The sequence below is a fragment of the Pararge aegeria genome, chromosome 13 (genome assembly GCF_905163445.1).
Source record: "Pararge aegeria chromosome 13, ilParAegt1.1, whole genome shotgun sequence".
NCBI classification, from domain to species: domain Eukaryota; kingdom Metazoa; phylum Arthropoda; class Insecta; order Lepidoptera; family Nymphalidae; genus Pararge; species Pararge aegeria.
Window position 1 is genome coordinate 7,420,624 of NC_053192.1, and position 18,647 is coordinate 7,439,270.

General features: G+C 33.3%; 1 protein-coding gene across 2 annotated transcripts in view; it reads right to left on the reverse strand.

Annotated features, from left to right (window-relative positions):
- The window catches only part of LOC120628586 (integrin alpha-PS1), a 105,835-nt gene extending 87,750 nt beyond the window's left edge, over nt 1–18,085 (reverse strand). For both annotated transcript variants that reach the window (XM_039897027.1, XM_039897026.1), the window contains exon 1: nt 17,676–18,085. In XM_039897027.1, coding sequence (XP_039752961.1) covers nt 17,676–17,851 — 176 coding nt within the window. In that variant the 5' untranslated portion in view covers nt 17,852–18,085. The remainder of the gene's footprint in view (nt 1–17,675) is intronic.
- Between the last annotated feature and the right edge of the window lie 562 nt (nt 18,086–18,647).

An 18,647-nucleotide genomic window follows, 5' to 3' on the forward strand; every position in this document is an offset into this window, starting at 1 on the left:
TCTCAAAATGGACAGAAACGTGGTGGCGACTTCTTCTCCATAAGGCGCTAACGCGAGTAGGACGAATTTTCGTCGACCTTAATTCACATTTTTTATATTAGACAACAACAATTGAACCTGTTTCTGTACTTTTTTCATTTTCTTAAAACTATTTTTAACCGTAGGACTTTTTTTCTCAGTTTTGGTCTTCTTAAGAACCATATCTAACGGTTTGGTGCGCAACAACCTTTTATGAGAAAACATCAGAAGAACTTAAACTATTAATAAATAATCTAGGTCTACAACGATATATGTTAATCTTGACCATATTATTTCAGTAAATTTGGTCTCCTTTACACGATTCAGCAAATATGCCAAAGTTACCTGTAACAAATATTTAAAGTACGTTTTTTATCATAAATAATATATATTTTTAGGTAAAACAGTTTAATAAAAATATTAGATTAATTTATGATAAACTCCTCGAATGAAAAAATAAATTAAAGAGAAAATGCCAAAATACAAAGTTGCATACTAAAATCGAATTTGGTCGAGACATGATTGTAAGACGAGAACTGTTAATAATTTCCTACTGCAATACATAACGCAACAATAATTTGACCCGGTCATGATGCGAAGCTAACGACTAGACCAATTAAAGGTTGGTTTTAGGACTCATTTATGAAAACCCATCAAGACACCATTCAACGTTTTTCAACAAACAAAATCATTCGCGATTTCCACGCGGTTATGCACACGATGTGCACTTTGTATTAGACACGTAGGTACATTACTTTAACCAATTGTCTAATATATAACAATAATTTGTATAGGCGACTAACTTTAGAATATCTGTTAGAAGCAATCTCTGCCCAAAGGTATGTATTTAACATAACAAGGGACCCTCTACAATGGGCGCGCCAACCAGTAGGAATGTCTCAGTGTAAAATGAACTTCTATTTGAGCTACGTTACATTTCACCAACTTAAGTGCCTGGTTTCAAAATTTTCTACATTCTACTAAGAGTTCGTAAAGTTCTAATTATTGCCTTGCTATTGCAATCGAGGTTAAGTATTTCCTCTGTCAGAAACTTTAGTCAATGCTTATATAATAGTATCCTCCATCTCCGTACAGATTTTCCAACTAAGCGGGAGTTATTATAGTACACCAGTGTGTGCGAAAACTTCCCTCACTCTCATAGCCCGATGGAGTGATAGATCCGACACAAGCGGAAATACACCAGGCGCAGGACCGAAAGCTTAATGTGCTCTCCGTGCACGGAAGTGAACCACCGCAAATTTCTAATTCCGGGCAGGGTCTAAGAATTTCGTCATTTAAAAATCCATTACTATTCATTGGTCCGACTCACGACTCCCCGACTCTCGTGTTCTGCAGTTGTAGATGAAAACTACTAGGCCAACAACGATGTTTTTCAATGCTATATATTTCATATGCATTTTAAATTACCTTCATATATTTTGTCATTTAAGTTAAAAATAAAATTAATTTTCATACTCATATATAAAAAATTAAATTACCGACACACTTTAAAAGTTTTTCTTCGAGAGCGGACTCAAATGGGTAAGTTTATCTAAACATTATAATATAGTTAGTTACAAAACATGTAAATGATAACTTACTTTGTAGTATGACGACAGAGTTATAGAGACAATTACCGTGTCAAACAATAAAACTACACATTTATACAGGTCTACTTATAAGAAAAATATTTTCATGTTGTTCAACACAACACAACTACCAAACATTAAACATAAAGTATAATCAGTAGCTTACCATCGAATCACGAAAGAAAACACTTGTAGCACTCCATTTATTTACTGTATACAGTTGGTTTTTAAAAAGAGCATCTGTGGCAACTGGTCAAAAGGGTACGTGACATTTTACAGTTTTAAATTTTTTAAGGTTCAAGACAACCATTTTTAGATTAATTTTTAAAGTAACTGCCCAAAATAATTGGAAGAATATCTTGTAAATTTTTAAACACGAACTCAAAGAGTTCTGTATTATTTGAATACAAAATGGCGTATTAAGTGTTTATGTGTCGTACAAGCATACATATATGTATATAAGGATATATATCTATATATTAAACAACCCATTCCTTGTGAGGAATGAGATGTTTAATATACACTTACACTATAGTACAGATTTGCTTATTCCTGCTACCAAGCAGCATTGCTTGGTGACGGCCGATTGGGGCTGTGGGCAGCGACCCTGCTTTAAAAATTTTAAAAATTCAAGTTTTACTAACCTAACTGTCACTTGGTTTACATCGACGAAAACTTTTCTTACGCACTTTTAACACTTAAACTATTAATATATACTACTATTTATTATATAAATTAGGCGATTAAATTGGATTTGGGCACTAAAAACACACAAAATAAATTAAAATAACAAAATAAAGTACAGAGATCTTTGAACAGCTGTTATAGGCGGTGTTGCCACACCAAGTCTTTCTGAGTCCAAGGCCGTGGGTTCGATTCCCACGACTGGAAAATGTTTGTGTGATGAATATGAATGTTTTCCAGTGCCAGACACAGTGTTTATTTGTATATTACAAGTATTTATGTATCCTATTCATAAAAATATTCATCAGTCATCTTAGTACCCATAACACAAGTTACACTTACTCTGGGGCTGGATGGCGATGTGTGTATTGTCGTAGTATATTTATTTATTTATTTTATTTATTTGGTGGCAGGAATAAAGCTAGGTGGTAAATTACAGGCATATGTGACTTAAAACTTAGTCTCAGATTGATGGACACAGGGTGGCATGGCAGGGTTGCATACCCCGCGTAGTGTTGCTGTATTTATAGGTGATGGTTTTCCACTTTCCATCATGGTCACCTGATTAGTAATCGACGGACCAGGACAACGGTGCACCATTAGCTTGGTCCGTCAATTACTAATATAAATTATATAAAATTCAAATGGTGCACCATTAGCTTGGTCCGTAAATCACTAATATAAAAAATATAAAATTCAAATGGTACACCATTAGCTTGGTCCGTAAATCACTAATATAAAAAATATAAAATTCAAATGGTACACCATTAGCTTGGTCCTTAAATCACTAATATAAAAAATATAAAATTCAAATGGTGCACCATTAGCTTGGTCCGTAAATCACTATATAAAAAATATAAAATTCAAATGGTACACCATTAGCTTGGTCCGTAAATAACTAATATAAAAAATATAATTCAAAAGCTGCATCATTAGCTTAGTCCGTTAATCACTAATATAAAAAATATAAAATTGAAATAGTGCACCGTTAGCTTGGTCTGTTAATCACTAATATAAAAAATATAAAATTCAAATGGTGCACCATTAGCTTGGTCCGTCAATTACTAATATAAAAAATATAAAATTCAAATGGTGCACCATTAACTTGGTCCGTGAATCACTAATATGTTATCAGGCTGAAGCAAGCGAACGCGCTTTGTTCTAGTTTTAGTTGCCATCAATTATTTCGTGATATGTTTGATTCAAATGCCAATACAATAAGATGGGGTTTTTACTGCAAATCTTGTTTTCATTAAAATGCATCAAGATTCGCGACAAAGTCTATAACAAGCTGAAGCGAAAGTGGTCTGAGTTAGACAGAGGTCCGGTACCATACTGGGCTAAGCTGCGCAGACATCCAATTAGAGGGAATGTGCGCCCCGGCCACTCGGACACTATACAGGGTGTACCATAACTATACACCTAAAAACTTTAACTTGGTATATAACTTAATAAACAATTATTTACGGCACTGAAGCCATTGTAGATACTTCAATCTCATGTCAGCTTTCTTTGCGCAGTGGTAGGCTGTGGTCAGTGGCGTGTAAAAAGGGTATGCACAGGGTATGCAGATGATATAAAATAAAGAAAATCTCCAGAACGAGTTATAAATACTTAATAGCCTTCAGTTTTTTATAACTCTTACTGGAGGTTTTCTTCATTTGCACGCCACTGGCTGGTCTTATAAATTTGAAAGCTTGGATTCGATCAACAGTTCCAGTTTGTCTGGTTCTCATGTCTCGCCTGGTTCGGCCTTGGCTAGTTACGCCCTCTCTGCCAGCTCGTACCGCTCCGGTATGATGCCGTATCAAAACCGATAAGGCTTATGGGTTTGATATAACTGCGATACCCCTTAAATGGTAGTCCGGTACCATCTTAGATTTCATCCTTACAACGCCAAGCCAGATAGCAGTCAAGGTCTTACTTCTAGCGGAATAAAAATTACTTTACCAAAGCCCGGAAACCATACAAGAGGTACGTAAATCTTTTTCTTAGCAGACATACATTAGGCATAGATTATAATATAATATCAAAATGAAAAATTCCTTAAAACTTTGAAAGAAATATAAAAAGTGCTATAAAATTATCACTTAAACCCACATTGTTCAATTCCCGATATATAAGCTAAGTTAACAACGCAATACGTAAAATATAATGTTAAGAGTTATATACCTAAATACAAATTAAGACATCTAAAATTCAGAAACTATTTTAAATATTTTTTATGCCTTTCATGTTAAAAAGCGTTGTAATAAAGAGGTAAGTTAATCATTTCTCCACATTCCTTTTAAGATATTTAAAAGATTAAACGCAGGCCTCTTTTCATAGCTGCCTGTGCATGCTACCTACTCCATAAAAGGCCGGTCGACAATGGCCTGGGAACTCAGCTCATTTGAGAAGAAAATATCACGTCTTGGCGGGCTCGCTAAATCGCTTTTAAATGGTTTTGCAGCGTGTCATAAAAAGATCAGTGACAGTCTTCGAAACCTATAAAACTGTTGAGTTACTGATTGACCGACAAACTATGCAAAGTTTAAACTGCTGGAAATACAAAGCTTGAAGTTTGGAGGAATTTTATCTCGTTTATACCGCTTTAGGGTTTAGAGACGTAATAAGAAAGGAGTTAACGAAAATCAACTTCTCGGAGAATGAAATTGTTCCTTTTTATGAAAAGAAAAAACGCGAAAGCACTCGAGGCTTTTAAGTTGCTTATATATATTAATTTAAAGACCATAGTACTTATTACATTGTATTGCATTTGAATTGCAAAAGCAAAGGTGTTTTATTTTTATATTAGAAAAGTATTTTTATAATACGAGTACCATAAGTTTTTGTGAGATTAAATTTTTGTAATTTTTGTGCCCACATATTTCAATCGTTTTTTCCCACTCATCCGTTAACATCACATTGATGTTTGACCAATTTACAACTGGCATCTTGTCTTAACAATATGTGTTTCCTATAGATCAATTTAAATTGGTTCGAGTGCTTAAACTCCTTAAAATAATCGTTACCTAAGAGAGAGAGTGACCTAAGCTTGCCAATCCGTATTAAAGATCCAAGATTAATGGTTAAGTGCTCCAGTGGGTACATGCTTGTAATACTTTTAATCGCTGGATCGCGTGTTTTGGCAATTACTGTTAACGGCTAACATCCGCTTGATAAGACATTGAAAGAAAACAAAGAGTATTGGGATGATTGTACTTGTGTCTATAAACATTATCATCATCAGCCCCATAATGCCCCACTGGGTACACGTCTTGGTTAAACCAAACATAAGTATTACAAAAATAGACATACCTTCGTTTTTAATAATATATTAGCGACCCATCTCGGCTTCGCACGCGTGCTATAATGTACAGTTCGAAGTGATTAATAACACAAATGGTACATTAATTTAATCTATCTCGTAAGGCTGACCCAGCAATAATTTTGCAATTTAAGCGCACAAAAATAGCTTTGTTGCGACTTCACGTTACCAATCTTTTTATTTTCTCTACTGAGTAAAGCAAAGAAATACAAAGATTTGTCCATTGACAAACTAGGTAATTATAACTTCGTTTCATGGTATAAAACAAAGTCGCTCCCGCTGTTTGTACGCTTAGATCTTTTAAACTGAAGAAAGGATTTAAATTCATTTGTCAGCTATAGATGAGTGATTTAAAAGGAAAATTAATTATATGGGATATTATTTTAATCTTTGTTTTTCTATAAAAATAAGTTTCAATTACAAATTTTGTCAATGGAAATCTAACTTAAACATATCTTCCTTTTAGTGCCTTTCAGTTACGAACAACCAATTTACAAACGAGGTAAAGTTTAAACATAATTATAATTAAATAGGTAATTAGACGAATAATTAATGAACATAAATAATTTTGATTAAAATTTTAAATGAATGCTGAAATATTGCTTAGGATATATTTGTTACGTTAGATTTTATTCAAAATGTTTTATTAACCTGTACCTAATATATTTATCATCGTACGTTTCCTTGAGCTGTAAGCAAACAGCAGCGTCGCCAAATATGATATCACCGGGATTATCACTAATTATCTGGCGAGATAGCAGGATATATTAAACACGGGCGCCATGTCTCATGCTTTTATCATGTTCACTATACTTGCTAAGGACTTTGCGTGACTACGTTGATTAAATATGACGCTAGACACTAGAGTAGGTAATACTTTCATGACTGTAATTAAATATTTATAATTTAATGCTCGCAGCGATAAAAGGCGCCATTTTTCATTCATGAATATGAAAAATTTATTTTAAAAAAAGCAAGTTAACAACTTTTGTGACCCATCCGTAATTTCCTCAAAATCTATCATCCTCTACCATTTCAGTCCTTTTGGGAAAAAAATGACAAAATGGAGCCTATTGTTTATCTTCCAACTGCCTTTTTTTTTTGGCGCGTGGGAAAAACTTTATGGCTACCTCCGACACTTGAGCAGAACGGAGGTTATTTGAATCCTACCTATCAGGCCCAACGAAATAAACTTAGCCGTTCCAAAGAAAGTTCATGGGATTAGAGTATCTTGGATAAGCAGACAAACGACAAACAGATTTACATACAGACCAATGAACAAACAATTTAAAACCTATATTCATATAGTTCATATAGTCTTAGTATGTGAGTTTAAGAAGAGGCCTTTATTTCGACTGAACTTCCATTATTTGTGTATGCAACTTGTTCTTGTATCAAAAACGTTATATAGACATAATACTTTATTTTAGCTCTAAGATATTTTACAACAACCTTCAATTGTTAAAGTGCTATTTGGAATATAAAGCCAACCGAACAAACTATTACCAGCAGTTCATAAAAAAAAATCATTACACGATCATTCCCTGTGTCTTTTTTATACCATATGCCACAAAAAGCTACAGACAGGTCCGTCAGTAAGCAAGGCATGGTGACCTTGTCGCTAACGAAGGCTGCCCACCGTACAAGGCTGGTCCACACAAAATAAAATACACTGCGGAGTTCTGCTTTAAAAAAAAGACTAATAAAACCACGACCGATGTTGGGCGCGAGTGCTTTGGACCGAAAATTTAACTTTTATTTTTTTTGGTAAGCCAACATTCAAATCGTTCACGTCTTTTTAATTCTTGAACGATTTTATATACACAAACTTCATCCATGTTACCACATACAGATTTCACGCCTCATAGATTTTCAGTCTGGAAAATCGTCTTATGCTAGGTTTTTGTTTTTATCCTTTGGATCATTTCCTTGTCTCCTTTTTCAGGGGATATCATTTTTGTCTTATGCTTATGCTAATGCAGGTAACCAGCCAGCTTGCTTACTCTCTTCTTATAAAAATACTGGGATACGGTCTAACAGATGTTCCAAAATTTACCATCACTCCCTGAATGACAGATACAACAGCATAAAACGTATCTGTTATTCGTAGCATCACACGATTTATTTTAGTGAAGCAGATAGCGAAATAGCGGGAGATTACGACTCTATCTATGTAGAGTACGGGCAGATGTGGTACGAATTGGGTTACACTGATATCGTTAAATATATTCATGAACTAGTTACTAGGTAGGATATCCCACGGGTAAAGTATTTAACGATTTTATGTGGTGGTGGATTGTTTATTAACAGAACCACACTTTTCGTTATTCTCACTGCTTTTATAAATACGTCACTTTGGATGGAAGTGTGTTACTAAATCACGCTAGAACGGCTGGATAGACCGTGGCTGATCAGGTTAAAATTAAGACAAAGATACTTGGGTACTTTTTATCTTGGTAAAAGTTATGGTTCCCGCAAGGTTTCTAAAAAACCGTAATAAACGCGGACGAAGTCGCGGGCAACAGCGATTCTAACTATGAAAATGAAAGGTTTTATTCCCGAAGATAATTGTACAAACATTTAAAAATTTATTATACTGTAAACTATATGTCATATATTGTATTTAATTACTCATTGTTCAAAACTATAACACATGGTAGGTATAAGTATTAACGAGTTTTTGTGGAAGTGCATAAATTGGTCGTGTTATGATTTACTTAATAAACAGTAGTAAATACTTACTCTTATTTTGATTATTTTTAATAAAATGATTACTGGAACTTAGTAGGTAACTAATTTAAGCTTGCCTATAACAATAATTGTTACTTATTTAGGTTGTTAAACAACTCCTATAGCACTTCATGTAATCAGAACGACAATAAACCCAAGCCATTAGGCAACAAGGTGGGTACCAATTTGCAACTGTTTTGTCGTGATTCAACCCGCTAATCGTCGAATTGTTGAGGTGAGGCGTAGCCTAAGGCGATTAAAAGTGTTCATTACAGAATTGTTGGTGGTTTACCATTCGTTAGTCTTACTCGGGTTTCATAATACAAATTTCTGTACATAATTTTGACAAACGCCCACCTTCCCGTTTCCAGAAATCCAATCTTTGACCGAATAAAGGATGCAGCTAATTAAAGTTAATTATTTCTAAAAAAGGATGGTTTGCTAGCAACAATAACGTTGATTGAATTCATATTCAAGTGCTCTTTTTTTGTTTTATCAAACGCTATTAAACGCGATGATATAACCATGAAGTTTGTCTGCAACCAGATCAATAGATATATAACACTTGTCGATCTTGATAGTTACTTTATTTTAACATTCTTTTTAACAATACTTTTGAAAATGGGGGGTAAGGTTATTAACCTTGATAAACCAACAATGTATTCTAATTACAAAGCTGTTTATACAGATTGCTCGAAAAAATATTCAAGCTTTTTTCAATACAAGTACAGTCGAGCGCGGTTTCACAAACTGCATTTCTATAACAGTCTATATTCAAATGTAGATCATAAACAGTCTGCATCTTCCGAACAGTTGAACGAAAAGGTACAAACATTATGTGTCGCATGTGCAACAATATTGATTTAAACGATGTAATAGTCATTTTGCTATTGATTTATTGAACAGGCGTCGCTCGATGAATTGAGCGCATTCTGCATATAAAACACCCTGAGTCAACAGGTCAATGCAAATGGAGACGTCTAATATAATTCGTAATATTTTATTATACGTAGACAAAAATGTTGATTTTCCAAATTACTGCGTCACTCGCAAATATGAATAATTGATTTATTATATATATTATTGCTTAAAAACAACATAATATCAAAAATATGTTTGACCTTGACGCGTATAAAACTTCAATTTTTTTTTTTTTATTACTTAAATTTAACGAACTGAGCGCTATTCTTAGTATGTCTACCAATGTATGAGTATGTGACCAAATCAGGAATGAGGAGATCCGTAGAAGAACCAGAGTTACCAACATAGCTCAACGAGTCGCAAAGCTAAAGTTTCAATGGGCGGCGCACATAGCATGAAAAACCGATGGACTTTGTGTCCCAATATGCTGGAATGGCGACCTCGGATGACAACAAACGAGTCGCAGGGAGTCACTGGACCGTAGCATTTGGAACTCTCTACAAAATACTGTGGTGTTGTTAAGAAACTGATTATTTGTATTGAAATAAAGTTAACTCTAAATGTTTGCGTGATAGGTTTAATTTTCATGAGACACTGCAGAATACTTTTGATATTTCACATTTCTGATAATTATATCGCGGGATAACGATTATAAATGATGTCTCGATGAAGTTTACGAGGATGCAATGTCGTCAAACCAGAATATATTACTATATACTAAGAGAGCAGACCTGAGAGTAAGGCCTGTTGACGAAGGCGTGGGCGAATCGGCTTATAATACCGTGGAAATATACAAGAACTATAGTGCTTAGAACAAGAATAATTACTAAGGAACCATTCTCTTTTACAAAGAATATATTTTTGAGAAAAATCAACGTCTTTTTATTTACAGTACTTTCACGAACAAATATATTAGTTATGTGCATAGAGACACCTAATATTGGCTGGGATTAATACAGTTCTTTTTAGAAAATGACTAAATCTTTCTTTGGTTAACTTTTATGTTAAGATAACATTATTTATTTCTCAAAATACGGGCATTTTTGTTGTAAAGTACAAAAGGACATGATGGACTCAGAACTATTTCCACTGTACAAGTATATTACAATATAGGTAAAATTTATTTACAATCATTACAATTTATTTACAATTATGTACCTAACATAGAACACTACAAACATAAATTACGCACATAAAAAAAAATTTAAACCAGTTATTATAGGTAAAATAATTCAAATTAATAAATAATAATAAACATTTGTGAATCAGACACATAAAAAGACAGTTATACATATACAAAAAATATGTATGTATTTACATTTTTCTGTTGCAGTGTGATTTATTGGCTCATTTAAAATTTACGATTTAAAAGAGATCTAGCAATAATGTCCTTAAAATTACTGTCAATTATTTAAAAACACTTTTATAAAGCTTCTGTGGGTCGTGATAAAATTGAATGTTTATAAAACAAAAACAGCACCTTAATTTATACCCGCAGTGGTACCTTTACGCCTTCTCAACTTACATTGAAGATTTGTAACAGATTAGTCCTCTTTAACAAGGGCCCTAAAACCTGATATAGCTGCAAAAATAAAACAGCATGACTTTATTTACTTTTAATGAAGTTCGGTTTTTAAACAATAAATAAATAAAAATATACTACGACAATACACACACCGCCATCTAGTAGTATACCACGGCAACCACGACCTTCAGACTCGCTTTATTCCTGCCACCAAATAAATAAATAAATAAATATACTACGACAATACACACATCGCCATCCAGCCCCAAAGTAAGCGTAGCTTGTGTTATGGGTACTAAGATAACTGATAAATATTTTATTAATAATATACATAAATACTTATAATAAACATATAAACACCCAGACACTGAAAAACATTCATGTTCATCACACAAACATTTTCCAGTTGTGGGAATCGAACCCACGGTCTTGGACTCAATAAGCAGGGTCGCTGCCCACTGTGCCAGCCGTGACAACAACTTCTCACAAAATAGAAAAATTCTACAGATTGTTTAACTATAAAATTATGTTTAAAAAGAGCAATCTGCTGAGTTTCTTGCCGGTTCTTCTTGGTGGAATTTGCTTTCCGAACCGTTGGTAGAGTCACTACAAACAGACTAATTTGTAAGTGCTTAAGAACTATTTGAAAAAAAAAATTGTTGTATTAGATAGATAGATAGATAATTTCTATATTGCACACAATGAAGGGATAAAGATAATATATATCGAAAACAGAAATACCAGAAAAATTAAAAGCAATCTCCTCCAGATAACCCTTAATGAAAGAAGAAAATGATAATGAAAACGGGATAGTGCAATTCTAAAAAATATGTCATAACATAAACTACATCAACTATATATAACAATAATACATAAATAGCTAATACAAATACAATATAGAAATAAATACATACCCATATAAATATATATACAATGTATTATTAGATATATGTAGTGTAACCTACCTACCTCTGTCCACCTAGTATACAACTTACAAGCCACGCGTAGTTGTACGTTTTCAATGAGTCGTTACGAGTCGCTCATTGAATTCGTCGTACAAATTAGAGGGTTCTATTCGTTCACAGATGAGAGCCCCGCTGAGCATGACGTGTGAACGTTTTAATTAGAGAGAATCGGTCATTGGGGGACAACCCTACTTAGCCAGAAATAACTTTCATTGAAAGGAATGAGACGTGATGTTTACGTAGGTAACCGATTTTATCTTCCTATTCAAAGTAAAGCGGCGTTTTTATACCGATAAAATTTTGAACACCTAGATACATTTTATGTTCTTTTATAAAATAAATAAAAACATAAAAATTAAAAACGATTTTCTTAAAGTAACAAAATAATTGTTTTTACATTAGACAAATAAGAAAAATAAAATAAGGCTTTAGGTAACCGGTTTAGGTAAGAGACCGATGACCGATTTTATATTCCTATTCAAAGTAAAGCTGCTTTTTTATTTTGTTAAAAATTTGAACACTTAAGGCGTTGTATATTTGAAAGATTTAATATTCTTTTTTAGTACATTTGACATTTTAATTAATTCAACTATAAACTTGTTAAATGTTGGGTAAAAATTACTGAAGTGGGCACTAGTTCAATTATAATAAACAAATTGAATTTTTGTCAGATCAGTCAGATTTAAAATTTATATAATTAATGCTGTTTTCAATAGATACATTTTTATGGTCGTTTAGTGGATAGGTAATAAATAATGTATTATTTTGGAAAAAGCATCGGTTATTAAGCCACAAGAAAAAAAACTAACTAGATCTGTTTTAAGTCAATGCCAAATTTCTTTTTTTCTTACAGGTGTAAGGCAAATTCGGCATTGACTAATAACGTAGCAAATTGCTATTAACCTACTTAGAAACTAATTTGCGATTCACTCGCTTTTATTATATATAAGCTTGCATGCAAGCGGAAGTTTTCGAAAGCAGTAAAAATTTATATCGGAGTCTATAACGGGACCTAAACAAATATGTTACGTAAACATTGTTTACGATTTCGTCAAAATGAGAAATATCTTTATTTGTGAGCAAACTTCGAACTACGCACTCCCACGTGCGTTTCAAGAGCATGTGTAAAATATAAAGTAGGTGTCGCATAAATAGATCAGCTCTTTAAGTCCACATGTCTCGGGACTTCTACGAATCATATAACTTACGTCTATAGTTATTACTTAGAGTGTTTTATATAATTTAATGAATTTGATTTAATGACTTGAACATACATACTAATATTATAAATGCGAAAGTGTGTTTGTTTGTTTGAAGTTACTTTACGCTCTAACTAAGCAGCCAATCGACTTGCTGTTTGGCTTAGAGTTAGTTGAAAGGACGGAGAATGGCAGGCTCTTCTCAGTGGAATCTGCATTCCAAACCGGTGGTAGAGTCACTACAAACATACTGACATGACGTTGTGCTTATAAACTAGGCGTACCTGAAATAAATGAATTTTGAATTTATTTTAGCCCAGCAGTCCAGTTCGTCGTTTTGGGTTCCCCAACCATAAATTAACTTTAGGTATATATTTCAATACCAAAGTTATTTTTATTTGTAAATATTTTATAATTATATAAATCACATAAGCTTACCCACTTTTAGGTCATACCGATGTTTTTTATTATTCAACTTAACTTATGAGTCCATTGACATGTTTACAATCTATATCCTCTTATCAAAGTAAATAGTGAATACCTAGATATTAATATTATCTGAAGTAAGTTTTTTTTATGTAAATAAGATTGAGACCGCAGACAGGATGACAGTTTATTTACACAGTATACTTGAATTGAAAGCTTTACCTACAAATATAACGGTGTCATTCATTAAAGATAACGCTCTACTACTAATAAATATACTAGATGAATGAGTATAAAAATTTTGCCATTCACAGAATCAGCTTGCCAACAGTATGTAGATCATTTTTTGTCTGAATCTTCGGAACTTTAACATGCCTATTATTTCTGTTTTATTTGGAGTTTGACATTTTTATGTATTATTGATATTAACTATATTGGTGTATATTAATTATCAGTATCTATATATTATATTGTAAGTTTATTATATGTATATATAGGTATATATGCAAATATATATGTTTATTTATATGCACCACCTACCTTTCTTCTTGAGCTGTGTTTAACGCCTTTGGTTGCCTGAAAGAGATCGCTATGTAGCGATAAGGTCGCCAAATTGTATACTTTTTGTTAAATTTTTATTTATTATTTTACTTTATGTTTATGTGGTATTCATTCATTCATTCATTCATTCATTCATTCATTTATGTAGTAGTTTGAAACAAACGACTTTTTGCAAGCTTAGGTATAATGAGATTGTGTTTTCTACGTATTCCACTATCAGTTAAGCATACAAAGCTAAATAAAAGATACACATAGGTAGAAGATCTTTTATCGTGTTGTGATAGTAAAAAAAGCTAGTACTGATTCATAGTGTACCTACACAATTTTTGCATTAAACCGACATGTCTTGCGCGCCACCCAGACGGAAGTCTATTGGATTGCTTCCAATACGCTGTTAGTACATTTATCTCTTGAAATTGTTGGTACTTGTCTAGAACTGGCTGTGATTCACTAAGCAAACAAGTCGATAAAGAACATTTATATTATGTAGCGATATAGCTTCAGATCAGTTCAAACAACTAAGTATAGCATAAGATTATCTGTGAACGGAAATCCTTTACTTTGGTCCGTGTTTATTCACTATAGCTTTGCCGACGTCATTGTAGATTTCGCGTTAAGAAATTATTTGCCAGTAAAATTATTCATCTATACATAGACTAAATTAATACTTCATCTTATTGTGTAAAAAATTAAAACTCTTCGTTCGATCGTAATCAGATCTCAACACGATGGCTTCTTTTTCTTTTTGTTTTTTTATCTCTCTTATATTAAAATGCTTCATTCTCGTCGGTGACTATTGGGATATTCAAATAAGTTCTACTACCCAGTTTGACCTTATCTATCTTCATCAATGATATATTTTTTTTTATATTTCTATAATCATCTAGAAAAAGACAGACCGAAAATGATCCTACTAAAGGCTACTTAATTTTAAATATTATAACCACTACAATGATTTTTGCCCTTAATATTAACCGTAACGAGTGAATAAAAAATTGAAATCAGGGGTTTTTACGGCAGATTAAGGAGTAATTTTGTTTTTAATAAGTTTCCAGTTAACTAAATACGAAATTTCTGCTTATATATAAGGTGTATAAGAAGATGATAAGAAACTTATTTAGCATAGGTACATATTTATGACAACACGTGCCTTGTTATGTCCAACCAAATAGTATTTCTTCTCAATTTAGTTTATATTACTTTATATTTCAGATAATGCCATGATACCATGTTATGACAAGTAAGTAAAAGATATTTGTTCCGCGTGTGGCTCGTTTCATTAAACTGTTTGCTTTACCTCAAAGTTCATAAGATTACCTATTAGTTAAAGTAAAAAGTGACAGTAATTACATGGTATATTCGCAATTGTTCAGGGTCGTATATACTTTTTTACCGCACCGTATTGTTGTCCATATAAAATCGCTTCTTTATATCGATAACATGCTAGCGTATGTGCGAATTATGGCCTAACATACAGAACATACACATATTTTTTTCTAATTTTTCCGATAGAACATAATATAATATTATTTTCTCGGATTGATTTAAAAGAAAAAACTTAAAAAGTTTAACAATTCTTTAATAACTGGTCAGTTGAAAGTAATTGGGATGGGACCATTTTGGGAAAAATAAAATCCTTCTTTGAAGCAAAACGTCACAAATAAATGTGCTTGCTGTGTTGGGTGTAACGAAAATAGAAGAAGAAAATTAACTTATTTTGTCCGATCACATTACGTTCAATAGATGAAATGGGAGCTATCCTATTCGCAGAATATTTTTGATTCTTAAACCGAAGCGCTACGCTAAGACACGGACCATAAAGGTTTTCAGAACAAATATAACTGAAAATGCACTTTCTAGTTTAACAAGATGGCAAGTCCTATATTCTTCCTGTATCGTTATTGAGGTCGCAGCCTCCCGGCGCCAACATACATTCATTATTCATAATATCATGGCATGCTTAATAGTTTAAGTATACCTACTAACCATTTATTAATGCTTTAAAGCTTAACCTTCTTTTGGATAAATAAACAAAAGAAACTCATATTAACGAAAACAAACGCATCTTTTCTACTCACATTACACCTTTCGGAAATATCATCGTCATCAATCCATTACAGCCCACTTCAGGGCACGGGTCTCCTCTTAGAATGAAAAGGGTGTAGACCGTAGTACAAATCGCTGGCCAAATTGGGATTGGTAGACTTCACACGCCATTTAGAACATCACCGAGAACTCTCAGGCATGCAGGTTTCTTCACGATGTTTTCCTTCACCGTGAAAACAAGAGAAAATTTAAACATAAATATTAAAAACGTAAATAACTCAGGTGCGAAGCTTTACCCACTATGCTATCACCATATTACTGAATTTATATTAAAACTCCACAAAAACTGTTTACCTAGCAATCCTACCATATTTTTGTGGTCCATGCCAAGGAATGTTTTAGCTCTACTGGCGTTTTCGTTAACTATTTATTTTAAAGTATGTATGTTAAAGTTATACGAACTTCTCTATTGTGTTAAAAGAAGGAAAATATTTTACAACTTAAATGATACTTTACTTTGGCCCTTCCTATCTTCTAACTAAAACTTTCACTTACGTAAGCGTGACTTATATGCAATCTTGGAAGATAAGATACCTGGGAGTAGTCTGTCTTAGTATACCCACCTACTGACGGCGAATTAGCGCAGTTGCCAGCGACCCGGCTCTCTGAGTCCAAGGCTGTGGGTTCGATTCCCACTGGAAAATGTTTGTGAAATGAACATAAATGTTTTTCAGTGTCTTGGTGTTTATCTGTATATAATAAGTATTATGGATTATACCGCTATCATCTTAGAGTTCATCATCTCTTACCACCGGGAGAGATGCAGTCAAGGGCTAACTTGTAGTGAAATAAGAAAAACCTATGAAATACTAATAAGTTATTACGTACATGGAATATAAACAAAATGATCTGTGTATGAATTTAAAAAAACTGCCTCTTGATAAAACAAACCAACCAGGATCGTTTAAAAAAAATCTGTTCTGTGATCGTGTAAAAAACGACTCCGAACGTAAGATCTGATTATGGTGGGATTCTCACACGCAGGTAAAGGACCTCAACAGGGATAAACCAGGAATAACCTTTTTAACTGAGTAACAGCTAGTAAAAATATACCTACCCTTTTTAGACCATTTTCACTTTTTTTATGATCCCACTGAGCTAACTACGATTTTAAGTAGATAGTATGTCATGAATACTTCAAAATAAAACTTCGAAACCTTATGCACTTGTATTGTTTTATAGCACGTCTGCTTTAGCTAAGGCGAACAAAAAGTAAAGCTCCTAGTTTACACTAAGGTAGTTTCCCACCTATAGGCCATTATAACTGTCTTAACAATAAAAAATAAAATGAATCCACAGAAGAATAGCACTCCTACACTGCACTAAATATACCTATAGTCATTTAAATCAAACCTGATGATGAAAACAAAAATTTACATGTTCGATTATATTAACATTCATATACTACACCTACGTTAATATGAAACGTTTCTTCGAATTATCAATAGCTAGCTCTACATTCTCGATAAGGGCAACGTACTTCTGATAGCCTGATATTAAACGTAGTACATAATTCTTAGTGTATCAAACATTCACAGAAACTGATCAATGGACGATTTCAAGCACATGTATTGAGCTGACCTTCACACATGACATCATAAATTATTATTCATAAGATTAAACTAAGAAGTAGTAACTTACCAACTAATATTTTCCCCGTTACTTCCAACAGTAAGGTGTTCAGCTACAGAAAATCCAAAATAAGACCCTGGCTCGCCGAACTTTATCACAGGAATCCGCGGTTCCAAGTTGAAACTGGTGACACAATATAATATGCACAAAAATATAACACTGCTGAAATCAATTTTCGCGGCCATCGTTGTGTTCGTTGCTTTATCGAGTTACAAATCGAGTTTTCGCACCAATTCACTGTTTACCAGTTTTTATTTGGCACATCGCGGTTTTCGTATAAAAAGTGCTACACGGACGGGCAATAGACCCCCAGCGCGCTTGCCGTTCGCCGGCCGATTATTCCCGCTCAACTTTACTTGGATTTCTGTTGACTCTACGTAGACATAACAAGTCTTTACACTACGCACAGTACGCGCGGCTGAACGGCGAACGCTCGCAAACCTAGGCGAGTGAACTCATAAAATAGTGGGCATGTTTCGTTCAACGCCATCTAGCACAGTAGAAGAAAAAATTTAAAACGACTCTGCTGCCATCTATGGGCAAATTTTTATATGAATTGGTTTGGATAACAGGAACGTATTATCTTGACGCTTGCAACTTAGTTCAAGTCCTCACAAATAGATGTCTAATTTACGATTTATATTTATAAGAGTCGCAGACACTTAACTTCTCTGCTTTCATGTTTACTTTGGTTTTTAGTAGGTTTTCAGCATCCAAGCTCCAAGGTCATCCTATATAAATGTTTGATCTATTAAAATACTAAATAGCATACCTACATTCTATTAAAAATTTTACTGAATGGCGTCAATAGATTCACTTGAAAATATAGATTGATATTCTACTCTCGTTGATGTATGCTCTCAGTATGCAAAAGTCGTTAAGGTAGTAAGAGATCTGATTTTATTTTATATTAGGGACCATCATATATTAAAGGATTTCAAAATAAAAACAGCTGAGATGATAAAGACCTTCCAGCAGTAT